The sequence below is a fragment of the Haliotis cracherodii genome, unplaced genomic scaffold (genome assembly GCF_022045235.1).
Source record: "Haliotis cracherodii isolate W230 unplaced genomic scaffold, xgHalCrac1.p SCAF_14, whole genome shotgun sequence".
NCBI classification, from domain to species: Eukaryota; Metazoa; Mollusca; class Gastropoda; order Lepetellida; family Haliotidae; genus Haliotis; species Haliotis cracherodii.
The window spans coordinates 35,618,037-35,638,766 of NW_027266269.1; the positions used below are offsets into that span (position 1 = coordinate 35,618,037).

At 43.0% G+C, this 20,730-nt stretch overlaps 1 protein-coding gene and 1 pseudogene across 1 annotated transcript; both read right to left on the minus strand.

Moving 5' to 3' along the window:
• Positions 1 to 6,411: 6,411 nt before the first annotated feature.
• Positions 6,412 to 7,313, minus strand: LOC139460779 (protein trapped in endoderm-1-like; annotated as a pseudogene).
• A 9,182-nt stretch (positions 7,314 to 16,495) lies between these two features.
• Positions 16,496 to 17,398, minus strand: LOC139460780 (protein trapped in endoderm-1-like). The gene has a single exon (XM_071242251.1). It carries the CDS (start codon positions 17,396 to 17,398, stop codon positions 16,496 to 16,498), a length of 903 nt encoding a protein of 300 aa, XP_071098352.1.
• Positions 17,399 to 20,730: the final 3,332 nt, after the last annotated feature.

The following is a 20,730-nucleotide window of genomic DNA, read 5'->3' on the forward strand; positions in this document are numbered from 1 at the left end:
GTCGTCCATATTCGAAGCAGCATATGGTTTGCTTGTACCAACGCTGTCAAACGTAAGGAACCGCTTGCATGTGTCCCGGTGTGTTCTTAACCCATGTTTGACTTCGACCATGTTCGAATCCTCAAAGGGTTTGCTTGTTCCAACTCCGTCAAAAGATAGTCACAGTTTGCAGGACATCACCGCTACGAAATTAGCGTGTAACAGAGTGAACCAGAGTGTTCTAAACCCATTTCCGACCTAGGCCATGTTCGAATCCTCAAATGGTTTGCTATTAACAATGCCGTCAAAAGTAAGGTACGGTAGCATTTGGCAAATGGGAAATGAAGCCTAACCACCTGTTGTGTTTGAAGACTATTCTCAGAAAGTTTGAATGCATTCATGCAGTGGATTCAGAGGAGATGTGATTTGAAGACAGGTAAATAAAAAAAACTGTGAAAATAATAAATAAATAATAAATGATAATACTAATTATAAATCAAACAATTACAATAGGGCTCGACAGCTTTTCGGCTTGGAGCCCTAGTAATAGTGAGTGAGTGAGTGAGTATGTTTTACGCCGCTTTTAGCAATATTCCAGCGATATCACGGCGGGGGACACCAGAAATGGGCTTCACACATTGTACCCATGTCGGGAATCGAACCCGGGTCTTCGGCGTGACGAGCGAACGCTTTAACCACTAGGCTACCCGACTATTACGATTGGGCTTCAGCCTTTCGTCTTGGAGCCCTAATAATAATAAATCGAAAAATTACAATAGGGCTTCAGCCCTACTAATTGCCAATTTGAACTGCGCCTTTCCAAGCTGGATGACATTTTCAAGGCGCACCATTGTTATCCCGATCAGTGGACTCGAATTTTGTTCTCAACTCCCTGGGGAGTATACAACCAACGTCAATCCGGAAACCCTATTATTATTTTTTTTTTTTTATTATTATTATTATTATAAGGTACAATAGTACGTAGTTATGATTCGTTAATAATTCGTAATGTGTCAATCCGAACGCCTATGTCAGGAATAACGGGGCTTTACTGTAACGGTAAATGGGCCGTTTTTCTTTAGCATTAGCAGGTTTTTCAACCAAATATAACTTTTACATCATGTTTATCATTTTGTACTTGTAAAATGCATATTGTTTTACGCCGCTTTAAGGACATATATATTCCAGCAATATCTCGAAAGGGACAATAGCAGTGGTCTGCGCACATTGTACCTATGTGGGAAATCGAACCCAGGTCTTCGGTGTGACGAGCGAACGCTTTAACAACTAAGCTTTCCTACCGCCTCTTCATTTGATACTAGGGGCGGTCGGGTAGCCTACTCGTTAAAGCGTTCGCTCGTCACGCCTAAGACCCAGGTTCGATACCCGACATGGGTACAATGTGTGAAGCCCATTTCTGGTGTCCCCCGACGTGATATTGCTGGAATATTGCTTAAAGCGGCGTAAAACCATACTCACTCACACACTCATTTGGCACTGACGCTTTGGTTGTGAATATTGACTATACATATGGATCTCAGCCAGGCTATCATCGTCAATTTCCTAGGGTATATTTTCCGTTCTGTTATGACAAATACTCAGAACACTGAAGCTACAGTTTCCATCTCTTCTATCAGTGGCCTGTCAATGGTTTCTCTGAGTATAATCTGCTAGGACTGGTAATGCTGGGTTGCATGTCTTTCGAATGCCGCATTGCCTCGAGTAAACGACCAATGATCCGGGATAGAAGAGATCTTCCGCAACCCATGCTTGCCGTAAAAAGCGACTATGCTTGTAAGAGGCGACTAACGGGATCGGGTGGTCATGCTCGCTGACTTGGTTGATGCATGTCATCGATCCCAATTGCGTGGATCGGTGTTCATGTCAATCACTGGATTATCTGGTCCAGACTCGATTATTTACAGACCCCCGCTGGAATATTGCTGAGTGCGTCGTTAAACAACAAACACACAAACAAACCAAACCTCGATTAAACACCAAGCCTCGAATAAACGCCGGGTCTCGAATAAGCGTCGGGTTGTTTTTATGCACGAAATTCTCCCCTTCAATCCCTTTCCAGTTAAACGTCGAGGGTAAAGAGTGCCTGAAATAATTATACGCCAGGGCGTTAAAATCGGGGGAAAAGTCTGTTCCTTTATTACACGCCGGACCTCGAAGAAACGCCAGGGTCTCGATTAAGCGCTAGTAGTTGTTTTCCCTGTTATCATCGTTACGATTAAACGCCGGGGATAAAGACTATCAAAGAAATATACGCCCTGGCGTTTAATTGAGGAAATATGGAACGACTGAAAACGAAGATATGATTTCAAGATAATACGGTATTTATTGGTCAGTCTGCATTATTACAGGAATCCCAAGGGGCCAAATTAAATACCGCAAACAATCTGTACGGTCCTTTTTAAAAGACAATTTGAAAAGTCATGTTTGAAAAGATAGCTAGCCCAAATGTTAGTGACTGTGGGAGGTGAGGTGCAATTGGATTTAACGTCGCGTCCAAGATTATTGCACTTATATAGGGACGTGCATGTACGGATGTGGCTGCTTGTAAAAGTACGGACTGATGCCGATTTATAGTGCTATCTCACAGAGATACAATGCCGCAGTTTAACATGAATACCCCACTCAGACACAGTATACTGATCCGAGACGACCAGTCCTTGTTTTAGCCCCTTAATGCCGAGCGCCAGACAGGGTAACAACAAGTACCGTCTTGTAACGTCTTTTGGTATTATGCGGCCGGGGATCGAACCCCGGACCTTCCGCTCTCCGGGCGTACGCTCTACCACTAGACCACGGAGGCGGCCAGTGATTGAGTAGTTTTAGTTAATCCATCGTCCCGAGGCAAGGAGGTTAACTGACGATAAAACTCCAGTTTCCACCCTTGCCGAACTAGGCTTGAATTTTGTTGTTATATATTTGGGTGGCCTAACGAGTCTACGCATAGACCAATCAAAAATTGCGTCACGAAATTGACATCCGATTCGAAAACAACATGGCGACTGCCGTGCAGATTTCGTCGTATCGCGATTTGCAAAGCATGAGTACCGCCAGCTGGGCGTCAACAGGTATTTTCCAAATCTGTTCATGTTTTTTATCAACGTTTTCTAGAGATTTCATGCAATTCGCGAGGCGAGACCCGGAGGGACATAGAGGTGATTTTGCGCTGCTTTTAGCAATATTCCAGCAATATCACGGCGGGGGACACCGGAAAATGGTTTTCTCACATTGTACCCATGTCGGGAATCGAACCCGGATCTTCGGCATGACGAGACAACGCTTTAACCACTGGGCTACCCCATCACCCCGCGGGACATGGAAGGGACATAACTCACAATAGCCACGTGTGGCGCTTCGAGCTAGCAACGAATTCTAGCCTGGTTCGACAAGGTTGGAAACTGCTATTTCATATCCGGTTATCTTCCTTGCCATTGAAAGATGGGTTTATCCCCGCTTTGAACAGTATTTCAATACTATCTGTTTATGTAAGTTGGATATGAGTAGAAAGCCATACGTGCTGCAGGGTCAACGTTTCGCATAGCGTTCGTAGCGCAACGACTGTCGTAAATCTGTGTTAAAGTATGAGATACGGTAGGAGTAACGCCACGGCCGCCTAGTGAAATGCAGCCCTGGTCCTATAGATGGTTAACACTGTTAGGAGGCCCACGAGCAGGAGTGTGGTGCTCACAGACCTAGAAACTTAAACATGGATTCGAACCAACGAGTCTAGCACGACCGAGGAGGCGTTTCGGCCAATATATGTTTGCGTACTATAGTTGTGTGAATTTCCCACCCAGACGATAAGTTATGCGAAAAAGCAGACATTATTATCTTATCGTTTGTCTTACAACCAGGAACCACGTGACGCATCACTATAAAAATATTCTAAACAGTCAGTACTGTTCCAGGGTTAAAGGGCACCGGATAAGATTCCGGATAAGCTGGAATTCCCAGCCACCTAAGCTTGCTGTAAGAGGCGACTTACTCGATCGGGTCGTCAGGCTCGGTGACTTGGTTGACTTGGTCTTATCTCAGTTGCGTGGATCCAATCAATGCTCATTATATCAATCACTGAATTGGGTGGTCAAGACTTTTACAGGCCGCCATCATTTAGCTGGAATAGTACTGGGTGTGTTAGACACCCGACGCACATACGCACGCACGCACGCACGCACGCACGGACGCACACAAATCTGCCCGAAGTGTTTTGAAAGGAAAAATGAAAATAACTTTAAACCGACAATGACAAGTGACTGAGTGAGTGAGTAGGATTTTACGCCACGTTTGCTATATTCCAGCCATGTCACGATGGGGGGGAAAAGAAGGGCTTCACAAATGTACCAATGTACACTTTAATGTGGGAGGAAATCCCGAAGTGATGCAAGTCTCAGACGTTTACCACTTAGGTGAAATCCACGAGCACGGGTATGGTTCTGACAAACCTAAAAACACAATCGGGGCGAACCGGGATTCCAACCAACAATCATGGGTTTCTGGCGTGCCCAAGGGACGCAACTCTGCACAGCGAATCGCGGCGCCTTAGACGCAGCACTCAGAAAAAATCCAGCTGTATGACGGCGGTCTGTAAATAATCGAGTCGGGACCAGACAATCCAGTGATTGACCACATGCGCATCGATCCACGAAGTCGGAATCGATGACATGTATCAACCAAGTCAGCGAGCCTGACCAGCCGATGCCGTTAGTCGCCTTTAACGGCAAGCATGGGTTGCTGAAGACCTATTCTTCCCCGGATCTTCACGGGTCTCCTGTGAAATAATGGAATGGACTAGTGACTTTTCGTTTTGATGATTACTTCAGAGCCAAGACGGAATCAATGATCTTTTGGACAGTGGTCATGATTGATGGATGAAAAGACACACACACCCATAGCTGCTCCAAACGAGCTGTAGGTACAGTGACTGTTAACATGGGTCCCTTCTGAAGCAGTATATCCCTTCTCTGCGTCCATTCTCTACATCTGCATTCACTGGATGCTCAGCTATGCATCGTGTAAAACCCCGGACAATTATAGGTTGCTGGGGACCTATTCGATCCAAGAATCCACACGGGTCAGTTAAATCTAGCTCAAATGAAATATTAACCTTACATGAAACATGAGTCCTGTCAAAACTCAAGGCCGCGATGTGTACCTTTAATTCAATGCAATTCACAACAACAGCTCAAAAAAACTAATTAATCTTTGTTTGCGTCTTGAATTGGTCAAGGATATAGATATTTCAGGGCAATCTGAAACATCTGTCGTGTTTTACAAGCACAATATATCCCGATATCTGGATTTTTGTGAGCGTTTGCCATCTACGCCCCCCCCCCCCCCCCCCCCCCCCCCCACACACACACCCAACCCACCTAAACCCCACTCACACCCACGCCTAACCTCTCATAAAATAACATAGGAAAGATGAATATGCAAATACTTCAATTATTTTGAATTTTTAAATACAATATATATTATCATGTACGTCATTTTCATATTTTAAAAAGCAACATTATTATCTTATTATCTTCGAATCATTTTTTTCTAAAAATCCTTAGTTTCATTTTTTGCTATTGCAATCAATGTTTGTACTTTCAAGGCCAACTGATCCATAATCCGTACAATCATAATTTGTTTGTTTGTTTGTTGTTGCCTCAACAATATTCCAGCTATATGATGGCGGTCTGTAAATAATCGAGTCTGTATCAGACAACCCATTGAGTATGGTTCTACGCAACTTGGATATGATGGCATGCATCAACCTAGTCGATGTCTATCCGATCGTCTCTTACAGTGAGGCGAGGTGAATGGGGATTAACGTCGCGAAGCAGACGTTTGCACTTATATGGCGACGTGCATGCCCGTGTGTGTGTGGCCGCTTGTACTAGTCCAGTCTAATGCTGATTGTATAGTGCTAGCTCACTGAGATACCATGCCACAGTTTCACATGAATACCCCACTCAGACACAGTATACTGACTCCGAGCCGACCAGTCCTTGTCTTAGCCCCTTAATGCCGAGCGCCAGGCAGGGTAACAACAAGTACCATCTTTTAACATCTTATGGTATGACGCGGCCGGGGATCGAACCCCGGACCTACAGCTCTCGAGGCAGACGCTCTACCACTAGACAACAGAAACGGTCCGTCTCTTACAACAAGCCTTGGTTGCGGAAGACCAATGACCCGAATCTTCGCGGGATGAAAAGCCTTTATAAACACAGAGTGAGCAAGCGCAATAACAACATCAAGTGTCCACTTGTGGCTCAACGTGTCTTGTAGCTGAAAGATAATGTATGGTTATTATACGTATCTTTTGCATTGTCAGTCTCTTACAGCAACTTGTCATGTGTGTAATCCGTCAATAGTTGTTTACAGCCGGGCTTTCTTTAACTGCCGCAAGACGACCTTCGCTCTCACTTACTTCTGGGGGTTCTTCAGGATATATATGATCGGATTGATGAAGAGGTGCGACCAACAGATGTAGATAGCGATGGTGTGGATCCATCGTCCGGCAAGCTCCATGCGTTGATCCACAACAGTCATCACTAAAAAGGCGTATACGTCACTAGGAATCATACCAGAATCACAATGATCATTCGCAACAATCGCAGTTCCTGTTTGGATTTGGTTTCTATGTTCGTTTGTTCCATGGAAGTCATGGCTGCCTTCTTCTCTGCAATCTTCTGCTTGGATTTCTTGAAAGTGCAAAAGATGGATACGTAACTGAAGAATATGATTGGAACTGACGTTAAAAGAATACATGCAGAAACAATCGTACCAAAATTATCTTTCTTTTTAATTCCTCAGTACTTCTTGTTGGGGTCGTACCCAAACTGCCCCATTATGTCGGTCACTGGGAAGACGAAAAGCACGGCATACATCATCCAACTGAGGGCGATGATGATGGCATTGTTCCTCGGCCTCCCATACACCGTGTTGTAGGTATTGGGGTGAACGATCTTCAAGAAGCGGTTGAAGGTCAGAAGGACGAATGCGTTAATCTCAGTGCAAATGTTGGAATACAGAAAATAAGCAAAGAGTTTGCAGAACACGAGTCCATAGATCCAACCATTGAAGAAAGAGTTGACGGCGATAAGGGGCAGTATGATGCCGGAGCTGAGGAGGTTGTTCACGCTGAGGTTTACAAGGTATATGTTACAGGTTTGCTGCTTTTGGCTCTTCCGAGTCAACCTGTAGATGCTGATGATGTTGCCCACAGTCCCTGCGACGGCGATTGTAATGGAGGAGACAGAGTGAACGATGCGGAGTTCAGTAGATAGTGCCTCAAAGGTCAAGGTCGAGTTTACAGAGACAGCCATTTTGATTCTGAAATCGAAGAATAGAGCGGTTTATCAGAGAAAGATTATTGTGACATTTAACTATCATATTCCATTAACCCCATCCTTGAAGTATGACTAATAATGTATATATTAATATTGATGATGCTCCAAGCCCACATCCAAGAGCGACCTGTGAAGATTCCGGTTAGAACTGGTCTTCAGCAACCCATGCTTGTCGTAAGAGGCGACTAACAGGATCGGGTGGTTAGGCTCGCTGACTTGGTTGATGCATGTTATACTATCCCAATTGCGTGGATCGATGCTCATGTCGTCAAATACTGGATTATTTACAGACCGACGTCATATAGCTGAGATATTGCTGAGTGCGGCGTTAAACAACAGACAAAACAAAACAGAAAGCATACTCAGCGAGCGAGATTATTGCCGCGGTCAGGGGATCGGTGTGCAGGTCCCTGTCTATCTACTTCATGGCGAGAGCCTGGCGGGGTAACATCTAGTCCATTCTTTATGCTTTGGTATGACGCGGCAAGGGGATCTAACCACCGACCTTCCGGTAAACTTTGAACCCAGCAGGGAAAGGATAGGGTCAGTGATGTCAGCGTTACTTTAGTGAGTGTGCTGTTTGGTCGACAGGGGGCGGTCGGGTAGCCTACTGGTTAAAGCATTCGCTCGTCACCTCAAAGACCCGGGCTCGATTCCCGACATGGGTAAAATGTGTGAAGCCCATTTCTGGTGTCCCCCGCCGTGTTATTGCTGGAATATTGCTAAAAGCGGCGTAAAACCATACTCACTCACTGACTTGGTCGACAGACAATGCTGTCTATTTTGGCACATACCGCATCAGGTATCGCAACGCACGTCTTTTGTTTGGACTATATAGCATGTTGAATAATTATCATGCTTCACTGGCTCAATCCTTGTGGGACTGGCTAAATTGTGGATTGGGTGTCATACCTGTTGTGACCAAGCAACTGTCATCCTACCCTGTGCCATCACGTCGCTTAGGGTTGTGGCAAACGTTATTTGCCTTTATGTGCTAAGGCAAATATATAATTATTATTAATATGTGATATTCCGACATTTTACTAACCTGTCTCTGAAGACTCAGCTGCTGGTGTTCAGACGTTGTTCGGGCAAACAGTTGTATAAGCGTTGTTCGGGCAAACAGTTGTATAAGTGTTGTTCGGGCAAACAGTTGTATAAGCGTTGTTCGGGTGCTCAAGTTGTCCCAGTGTTGTTCTGGAAATGCAGTTGTTCAGACGTTTCAGACAGAATGACACAGATAGCTGTGGGTTCTTTCTTTTTATACACTACTGAGTAATCGTTAACTTGACGTTCTTTAATGTCATGAGATGGCATGTCTGATACGCGTATATATGTCTCCGTCAGGTCGTTAATGGTTATATTTCCCTACCACTTACATCTTTCTAGTTATCAATATTATACACAGACCCTCAAGTCACATCTGGTTATAACTGAAAGTGAATACACATAAATCTGGCTATTTAAAGGCCTCATTCGTGGCGGATATCTAGTAGTATTCCTCTAGAGCTTCTTAACTAGTAGATACATTACTACTGATGGGCTTCAGCTACTTCTAGCAATACTACTTCCTTCACCCTACATCTATGATGAACTGGAGACATTTCGTAGCATCAATACGAGTTCCTCAGTAGTCGCTCCTGCAAGACATAAAGAATAATCATTTCTCCATTGAAAAATAATCAGTAACCTTTGCTTTTCTTATCCATTTTGATGACACATCTATTTTTGTAACGCAAATAAAAGCCTATAATTATGTGTCAATAAAATCCTCAATTGCCATCCGGTTGGAAAAATGTACAGACCTCAATAAAACATTAATATGGCCATCCTCATCAAATACAGAATAATATCCTTAGCTTAGAGAAACAAGCCTGAGGGTATTCCTAGAACACTTATTTGTAAATAATCAATTCACCTCACCCACTTCACGAGGCCATATCACCCAAGCCATCGTGTTGTATCCTCTTACTCCTCTTGTCCCTCTGTGAGATAACTGAAACAGTTTTGACTGTACTGTGAATTGCGTTCTACCAGCGTCACAGTTTTCGAGCCCCTCGTTATCTTCGACGCCGGTGTTCTAATGTAAGCGTTACGTCTCGTAGTGGTCTGTAAGCTCCAATGTTATGCCGACACAGACGCCGTCCAGGGACTGACAAGAGACCAATGCCAGTCGCCGCTGATGACGTCACCGCGAGAAACCGACTTCCGATGGAGGATACATATTTAGCATTTTCCTGGGTGGTGGCGACAGGAGATCTGCCCCTCCTAGGCCTATTGCCCTTGCGCCCAGTCTGCCTGTATCGGGCCAGGAGCCTGGTGACTGCAATACATCCCAAACCCATCACGACGTGGGGGCCCGGGAAGATCCGGGTTAGAATAGGTCTTCAGCAACCTATGCTTGCCGTAAAAGGCGAGTATGCTTGTCGTAAAAGGCGACTAACGGGATCGGGTGGTCAGGCTCGCTGACTCGGTTGATGCATGTCATCGATCCCAATTGCGTGGATTGATGCTCAGGATATTAATCACTGGATTGTCTGGTCCAGACTCGATTATTTACAGACCGCCGTTATATGGCTGGAATATTGCTGGGTGCGGCGTTAAACAACCAACCAACCAATCAACCAACCTTACGACGTGGGCGGACGTTGATCATTGACGCATCACACGAACAGCTCGTTCTCTCTGTTGTGGCGCTTATCTTCGCGTGTTATTTCCCACTGTCCAACAGTGTGGGTGTGAATGATCAGTACATCGTTCCTTTTAAACCCCTATGTTTTGGGTGGGGTGAGGTTGGATTTGATGGGGTTTAACGTCGCATTCAAAATCATGCTCGTGTACCCTGCGTATAGCTGGGGTGACAAAAGACGGAAGTTCTGTTCCAATGTTCCAAGGCTCCAAACCCTGTGTTCTTAAAGACATTTAGTTTGTCTATTTGTTGTTTAGTGCCACACTCTTTGCACACTCTTTCCAGCTAAATAAGAAAAAGATACAATGTTATGGATAACAACTTCTGGGTTTTTTGCATATAGCTGAGTTTCGATGTAGATTCTAACACCGTTATCACTCAAGCTTCATCGAGACGTCGCTATATGCAATAAACTAGAAGTTGTTATCCATAAAGTTGTACGTTGTTCTTACTTATTTCTAGAACTTCTAGAATGCCAATCAACCAGTTAAATTTCCAGCTAAATTCAGGCAGCCTGTATACAATAACCATGTCGGGACCTGATAATCCAGTGATTGATATTGTGAGCAACGATCCACAACATCGCGGCACCTAGACAATAAAAAAATGTCACAGGGATTGACTACCCTGTCCAGTTAGTCGCCTCTTACGACCAGCTTTGGTTGCGGGGCATCTATTCTAACCAGGAATCCCCACAGGGTATAAAACATTCAGTTAGTGATATATTGGCTCAGAGGCTGTCGTCGTTCTGTTCTTACAAAGACGCTGACTTAACTGTGATATCACCGACACCATTGTAACATTAATATCAAGTTTGCCTGTCAGTAACTGTGTCTGGGCCCGGCAAACCAGTGGTTGATATAATGAGCATCATTTCCACCACAGAGGTACGACGACACCAATCAACCAAGTCACTGGTCGCACAATTATATGTAGTCAAATTTTAAAGACAAGAGCCAGAGTGCCGGGGACCTACTCTGACCCGAGAGGGAAATTCCATCTAAGTGAAGGTCAAATTGACTGTAAACCGATTGCTGAAAAATTGGCAATGACAGATGCTCATATTTACAACATCAATGCAAGTCCCAGCAACCCACTAGTGGTTGACAGATGGACTGAGGTTCAGTCGCCACACAATCTACAATCTCATTAAAATCAGATCTTAGTTCTCGCTACCGCAAAACAAAGAGGACATCCCATTACGGGTCACGTCAGAACGACCTTTCGCGAATTTTGACTGACCAATGAAATGACTGATGAAATGTTGGATGAAAGGTCGTTCTGACGTGACCCGTAATGCGATGGGATGTCCTCAGATCTTTGTTTAGCGATAGCGAGAACTAAGATCTGATTTTAATATATGATTGCACAATCTACGACAAGCAACAAGGGGTGTGTGTGTGCGTTTGTGCGCGTGCGTGCGTGCGCGCCTGCCTGTGTGCGTGTGCGTGTGCGTGTGCGTGTGCGTGTGATATTTCCTATAAATATGGGAAGGGGTTTGTCGCTTTTATTGGGTTAACGCTGGACTCTGCAATATTCCTCCTGTATGACGGCGGGCTGTAAATAATGAAGTCTGTACCAGATAATCCAGTGATTGATATTGTGAGCAACGATGAGATACTTCAATCAAGTCAGTGATCCTGACCACCCGTGCCAAAGGAATTTCAGACGCCTCGTTCGAGGAAACTATTCACCCCACAGGTGTCATGGCGGATGAAGATGTTGGTTACAATTTGTTTTCAGCAACCTTTACTTGTCCTAAGAGGCACCTAACGGGATCAGGTGGTCAGGCTCGCTGCCTTAGTTGATGCATGTCATCGTATCCCAATTGCATGGATCAAAGCCAACACTGCCGGTTCGCCCTGATGCAAACAGATAATTTCCGTTGAAGCTGAAACTGATCACAGAAGTAAAAGAACATTATTTCTTAAAGGGGAAGTGTACACGCAAAAATCACTTTCTTTCTTTTTCTAAACAAAACGCAATTTTAGAATTAGTTAGTATCTGTGTTTGAAAATATACACTCATTTTTTTCACAGTGAAAGTAGGAAGCTCACAATAGTGTGAAAGTGATATGCCGTTATGAGGCCTTCGTTTTACGAGCGAAATAGGCCTGAGTTATCCCCCTTAGATTATGACGTAATTGGTGCCAATTCAACTGGGTCCCTGTCTATTCTCAACGCAAAAGATATCAAGGACCAGTTTGCGGTAAAACATCATGGTCTACGACACACTCGGGCGCAGGGTGACTCAGCATAACACAATTCTGGCTGGCATCTGAGATGCTAGAATCACAAAACTGTACCTACACCACGTGAAGCGGCTCTAACAAAGCATGATGACGTCATAATGTTTATCAATTGGCACCAATGACGTCATATTGCAAGGGGCATAAGCCATGGTGTTTTTGTTATGGAAATAGAACACTTGGTAAATGTGAAAAATATAAATCGTTTTAGTGCAAAAAATATGTTAATTAAATATGATGTTTTTATATTTTTGTCTATGACACTTCTATGTTAACACTTTTAATGTGGAAAAAGTACAAGAAAAAAATGGTTCATTTCCGTGTGAACTTGCCCTTTAACGTTGAACAGTCGGCTTATTACTGAATAGGGGCTTCCGTATCAATATGAGTTTTTCATTGGAATGAATGTCTCAGAAAAATGGCAGTCAACAGACAACACTAGATACGTTTGTAACAAGGAAACAGCTCAGTCAATACGATTTTACCTTCACACTGAGGTAACATCTGAAATTGTTTACTTCCGTCTCAACTGTGCAGATAATGAATATTGAATTTACATCCGTGTATCAACTGAAAAAAGATCAATCAAATGACACGAACCTGGTCGTATAACCCTATTAGGAATGTGGTCAACGCTGTTACTGGTGGTGGGGCGGTCGGGTAGCCTAGTGGTTAAAGCGTTCGCTCGTCACGCCGAAGACCTGGGTTCGATTCCCGACATGGGTACAATGTGTGAAGCCCATTTCTGGTGTCCCCCGCCGTGATATTGCTGGAATATTGCTAAAAGCGGCGTAAAACCATACTCACTCACTGTTACTGGTGGTACCTTCACAAACACATGCAGAGGCAAGACAAGTGTTTACCTGAAAAAGAAACACGGGGAACATATGGTATAAGTCAAAAAGGGACGTTAACCATGAATGAATGGGCAAGGCTTTTATCATTTGACCTGTATCACGCGCAGCATACAGAATACCAGGTTCAATATTTAGTGTTTCGTGCTGTAATTCAAGAGTAAGATCAACACGACATTGTGGTCAAGGTACTACGTGCTCTGGTCGTATGGCACTAGGTCAACGCTGTTTAAAGGGATAGACAAGTAAACCAGCGAGATCTGGGCCCACTTGCACAAAGGGATCTTAGTGCCAAGATGATCGTAACTCCCATACTTTAACATAGGCTTACAATAGTCGTAATGCTAAGATCGCTTTGTGCAAGAGGGCCCTTGACAGTTGGGTCTGGGAGTTGAGAGCTAAAGGTCTTGTTGTGAAGATCTCAGAATAAAGGTGTGGAGCCTCAGACGGACGTGTGTTGTCGATATGGAAGTACCCGGCCGCGGGAGAGTACCGGCGTCTGTACGACACTTACCACGAACAGAAATGCACAATCTGTCCTCCACTGGTGGGCGTCACATGTTTCAAACCAAACCCCAACCGTATATGCTTTGTTTGTTTGTTTGTTGCTTAACGCCGCACTCATCAATATTCCAGCATTATGACGGCGGTCTGTAAATAATCGAATCTGGACCAGACAATCCAGTGATTTAGCATCGATGTACGCAATTGGGATACGATGACATGCATCAACCACGTCAGCGAGCCTGACCACCCGATCCCGTTAGTCGCCTCTTACGACAAACCTGGGCTGCTGAAGAGCACTTCTGACCCGGATCTTCATGGGTGTTCTTGGTTTGACCATGCCGAAAAAAATTGGCATCAAACAATAGTTTGCCTATCTATCATCGATCAATAAGAAAAGGTCCAAACATCTGTATGGAGGCAAATCGGATTCTACTCTGCTGATGCGTCCTTCCCACATACGTTGATAGAGTGAGTGAGTGAGTTTGGTTTTACGCCGCTTTTAGCAATATTCCAGCAATATCACGGCGGGGGGCACAAGAAATGGGCTTCACACATTGTACCCATGTCGGGAATCGAACCCGGGTCTTCGGCGTGACGAGCGAACGCTTTAACCACTAGGCTACCCGACCGACCCTACGTTGATAGAGAGTTGGTTTTGAGATAGAAGTTTAGATATATATTTGATAGACACTGGAAGCGTGACTCCGTTTAAAGTGAGCCTGTTGACGTAAGGCAAGTGCTGTGTCTCCCTTTTGCTATGGGAAGAGAAAGGGCAGGAGAAATGTGAGTGATCACCGAAACTAGGAAACAGTTCTAATTTTCTTTCTTTATATTCAATATACATTTGTTTCTGTGTTTTAAACCAGGAGGTAATGGAATGTAAGAAGACCCTCGTAACTATTCAATGCGAGCAGCACCGAGTTTAACTGGCGCTACTTCTTCGGAACCGTCCTCCTGGTATTCATCTACCATGCGCATGGTTGTATTCACGTTAGCATTGAATTGCTCTTTTAAATAATCTGTTATACACAATACATTATACTGCACACATAGTCAATTACACACAGTATAGCAAGCTGCACGCATAGCAAGTTGTACACAATACAGCATACTGCATGCATAACAAATTATACACAATATAGCATACTGCATGCATAACCAATTATACACAATATAGCATACTACACACATAGACAAGTATACACAATATAGCATTATCCATGCATAGCCATTTATACACAACATAACAAGTTGTACACAATACAGCATACTGCATGCATAGCCAGTTATACACAATATAGCATACTGCATGCATAAACAATTATACACAATGTAGCATACTACACACATAGACAAGTATACACTATATAGCATTCTGCATGCATAGCCATTTATACACAACATAGTCAGTTGTACACAATACAGCATACTACATGCACAACCAATTATACACAATATAGTATGCAGCATGCATAAACAATTATACACAATGCAGCATGCTACACACGTAGACAAGTATACACTATATAGCATACTGCATGTATAACCAATTATACACAATATAGCATGCAGCATACTACACACGTAGACAAGTATGCACTATATAGCATACTGCACGCATAGCCATGTATACACTATGTAGCATACTGCACACCAAGCCAATTACACACAACATCTCATATTGCACACACGGCCAGTATTAAAGACATTTGAAAGCATACTTGGAATCGAGTCGTGTGTTGGTTCAAAGGATCTCCAAAAGTTTCTTGACACACAATACAAGTCTATACCGGACAAGAAGTGTGAGCAGACATTGTTTATTGTATATTCTATAGGCGGAATGTACAATGTACAAGTATAAGAGATACTATCACACTGTAATGTTTGAAATTGTTTTAGAGATAAATGAATTGGTAATACTAACATATAGTCTCATAAACATATATATATATATATAGCATGTAGCATGGGAAAATGAATATGCGAATAATCCATTTTTATTTTGAAATTTTAATAGATACATATATAGAAATATTCATGAATGTCATTTTCATAGTTTAAAAAGCAAAATGTACTTGTTAATTTGATCGAATCGGTTTTTTCTAAAAATGCTTAATTACATAGTTTACTTAAGTTATTGACAATCATTATATGTTTGTTGTTGTTGAACACCAGACTCAACAATCTGTAGATAATCAAGTATGGACCAGATCGATCTACGCAACTGGGATATGATGACATGCATCAACAAAGTCCACGAGTCTGACTATCCAATCGTCTCTTACGTTGAGGTGAAATGTCGCGTCTACGATTATTGCACTTATATTACGACGTGCATGCAAGTTTGTGTGTGTGTAGCTGCTTGTGCTTGTCCAGACTAATGCCGATTTTATAGTGCAAGGCCACTGCGATACCATACAGCAGGTTAACATGAATACCCCACTCTGACACAATATCTGACTCTGTGCCGACAAGTCGTTGTTTTAGATCCTTAATGCCAAGCGACAGACAGGGTAACAACAAGTACCAATTTTCAATGTCTTTTGGTATGACGTGACCGGGGATGGAATCCCGGACCACCGAGACGGTCTCATCTGTTACGACAAGCATTGGTTGCGGTAGACCAATTCTAACCCGGATCTTCATAGATTCAAATGCCATGAAAAACAAACGCAATAACAACATCAAGTGTCATCTAGTGGCTCAACATCTCATGTAGCGAAATGATAATGTATATTGATTATAAATAAAAAAAATTGTATTGTCAGTCTCTTACAACACCTTTGTATGTGTGTAATCCGTCAATAGTTGTTTACAGCTGGGCTTTCTCTGACTGCCGCAAGACGACCTTCGCTCTCACTTACTTCTGGGGGTTCTTCAGGATATATATGATCGGATTGATGAAAAGGTGCGACCAACAGATGTAGATAATGATGGTGTTGATCCATCGTCCGGCAAGCTCCATGCGTGGATCCACAACAGTTATCACTGAATAAGGCGTATACGTCACTAGGAAACATACCAGAATCATAATGATCATACGCAACAATCGCATTTCCTGTTTGGAGTTGATTCCTGTGTTCGTTTGTTCAGTGGAAGTAATATCTGTCTTCTTATCTGCAATCTTCTGCTTGGATTTCTTGAAAGTGCAAAAGATGGATACGTAGCTGAAGCAAATGAGTGGAACTGACGTTAAAAGAAAACACGCAGCAATAATCAAAGCAAAATTATCTTTCTTGCTCATTCCACAGTACTTCTTGTTGGGGTCGTACCCAAACTCTCCCATTATGTCGCTCACTGGGAAGAATAAGAGCACGGCATAAAAAAGCCAACTGACGGCGATGATGATGGCATTGTTCCTCGGCCTCCCATACACTGTGTTGTAGGTATTGGGGTGAACGATCTTCAAGAAGCGGTTGAAGGTGAGAAGGGTGATAGCATTACCCTCAACGCAAATGTTGGTATACAGAACATAACCAAAGAGTTTGCAGAACACGAGTCCATAGATCCAGCCATTGAAGAAAGAGTTGACAGCGATAAGAGGCAGTATGATCCCGGAGCTTAGAAGGTTGTTGACACTGAGGTTTACAAGGTATATGTTACAGGTTTGCTGCTTTTGACTCTTCCGAGTCAACCTGTAGATGCTGATGATGTTGCCCACAGTTCCTGCGACGGCGATTGCAATGGAGGAGACAGAGTGAACGATGCGAAGTTCAGTAGATAGTTCCTCATAGGTCGACGTCGAGTTCTCGGTGACAGACATTTTGATTCTAGAATGGAAAAATAGAGCAGTTTATCAGAGGAAGATTGTTCTGGCCATTAACTATCATATTCCATTAACCCCATCCTTGAAGTATGACTAACAAGAAGGCAGTGTTATCACTATTCACCGCCATGGGAAACTTAGGACTTTTCTTTGTTCAAGTAGTAGTGAAAGTTACACAACAGTTAAGAGTCCTATAAAGTTTTAAAAGCGATAAGCACAGGGGCCGATTTATGTCATCGGAGAGATACATGATTAAATGTGAAATTAAAGCACAGAAAATACCCCTTGTCTGGACTAAATATTTTATGGCACCAATCCTTGAACTCGATCTTTATAATTATCACTTAGATTTGCTAACTTCAGAAGTTTCTGAGAAAATGTGTCCTCATTGCAGACACTAGGCACTATGTAAAATAGTGATGAATGTGTATGCCCAAAATCTTAAAACATATAGCAAGGTAAATAATTTTGGAAACAAATATTTACGGCACAAATTTTCGAAACACCGTCTTGACAAGAATCTCAAAGATAAGCATGCAAAGGTTCATTCATGTAACGTCAGTAGTTTCATAGAAAACATGTCCCCATTACAGACACCTAGCACTATTTTGAAAAGCATGGAGCAAAGGGCATAACTCTGTAAAAACAATTGTGGCACCAATTTTCAAAGCTAGTCTTGACAAGTATTACTTATACCCCGTTCACATGCACAACATTTACTAACGTAAGTATTTTTACACATGTGTAACTATACATACGTGCGTATATGTAAATTTACCTTGCGTTCACATGAAAAGCATCTTAGTTGTGTAAATAAAGTATATAAATTGTGTAAGGCACACATATTCGTTCACGACTTTCAACTCAAAACAGCTGTTTTCCAATAAATTTTGAATGAGAAGAAAGTTACTTCGCCGAATATTTTCGCATGAAGCAATAGGTGTTTGATTTAATTCGTACACAAAGTTTTGACTCCCTGAAACCAAAAGAAAACACTGTCCGCTCAAATCTGTATATACGCATTAAATTGGGTAAACGTATCTATTTCTACACACGTATGCACATATACAGACATATGTATAGAGGCGCATGTGAATGGGGTATTAGATAAGCATGCAAACTGTCGTTCATGTAACTTCAGTAGTTTCTGAGAAAACGTGTCCCTATTGAAGACTGTGCACTTAGTTGAAAGCAGGCAGCAAGGACCATGACTCAAGTATCTCTTACATAAGCATGCAAACTTTCATTCGTGTTATTTTAGTATTTTTTTAGAAAACGTGTCTCCATTTCACGCAGTATGACTTAGTTGAAATACATGGAGCGTTGCCATGACTCGGGAAAAAATACATTTACAACATCAATTTTCGAACTCATTTAATGTCATTTCTCAAATAGTTTTTAACAATATGTGTCTTCTTTGAGAAGGGGACGGAGAGACAGAAGGAATGGGTCGTGGGTCGGGGAATAATATATTTATATTTATGCTCAGTGACTAGATTATTACTGTGGTAAATGGATCAGTGTGCAAACGCATTTTATTCTAAACTTCCTTGGGAGTATATTACCAAGTCTCGTATGAGGCGCTAGAAGGCATTAGATCTGATGTTATTACCACAGCTAACCTGTTTTACCCATCAAGTCTTAGCTAATCCTTTCCCCGATCAAAATCTAACACCCTGTTACAATCAACGCCTAACGTTCTCGCTACCAAATTCACATTTTTCCTCATCACAACCTAATACTCTCATCAAACTGACCCTTTTACAACCAAAAAGTAGCGTCCACGCTATCGATCTTACGCTTTTACCAGTTCGTTGATCTGAATATAGTGATGAGACTGTAAGACCTAGGGGTAAAAGGGTTGGTATGATTATGAGGACATTAGGTTTTGACGAAGACAATAGTGACTATAGTGGAAAGAATGATAGACTTGAACATCCCGTGAAGAAAGAGCAGGAGACGAAAGACGACTGGCAGCAGATTGGTGGTGGACTAGGAATGCTACGAGGGTCGATAGAAGATAGAAGGCGTATCCGAGACAGCTTTGGACGTATTGACGGAAGAGACAGCCTGTGAACCTCTGATGTAACTGGTGGTAGATGGGGACCGAAGGCTTTAGGAACGGATAAAGCCAGCACGGTAGGGACATCGTAACTGAAGGCCGGGAATCGCTTGAGGGGTAGGGGGATGGCTGTGGGTTTGTGAGTGTGTGTCGGTGGTCGATACCGTTGATTCTGGTGTAGACAAAATCTCCTTGACATAACTGTGCGTCTGTCTGTCGGCATAATAACTTGGGCACTAGGTTCAGACGGTTGGTTTGTTATGGCGGTAACACGATGATACGTTGGTGACATAACAGCATGAAATAGGGTACATCATGCAGAACATGTTTTCATGTATGACATCATTGCATGAATGACCGTGTATCTAAAACACAATTGATACAACGTCCGACCGGAATGGGTCAATCGATTCTACAAGTCAATCATTCTAGGATGCTACACTATCTTCCATGGAAAATAGAGTGCGACTGCACGCCATTGCTTTTAACGCTTCGTCAAAGCTATCAAGCAAGCCCAAGGGATTGAAGCATGCTGAGACAAGAAGAGGAACGATTTACAATATCCAGACGAGTATCTTTCAGCCAGTACCGGACAACCTAAATACACAAGGCAAGGAGTGAATCCACCCTCCAAATGAGAACTTGATCTTGAAACCCGAACAATGAAAAAACGAATAGACATATGAGCTTAAGTTTCAAGATGTATTCTGTATATAAACAAGCATAGTAGGAGAGAGCAGGAGTGGGTACTCGCATCTGTTATCTGTGCTTGTGTGCAGTCAACAGCTTCTGAGGCAGGACCAAGGGACCAAATTGAAGAAAGCCCTGTGCGTCTGTCAGGGAGATGTCAGGGAGATGACACGGAGATAGTGGGAAGAGAAGATCGTGTCTGACTTCCAAAAGCACCCTTCCATGGTGGTGGACAGGTGGTGCAATTGCTGTGCAAGGTCAAAGTAGAGGCTGCAAAGAAACTCTGTCGATGTTCAAAGTGAAGTTGACCCCTTAAAAGTTATGGCTTGTGCTGAAGTCAGAAGGTCGAGGATCTGTTTCCATGACGAAGCAGGAGTGGTTCGTACTATGGCTTGTGCAAAAAGGGATTGAGTTAGCAAAAAGGGATCGAGTTGAATATGGAAGATTGTATAAACGAAGGTTCATCCCAAGTACATTGTTGAAGAATACCCTGCTGACACAAAACCGTAATGGATCCCGAATGATGGGATTGGAGGTCCAAGATATCCTTGATTTTAGCTTAAATCAGAATGGCCGA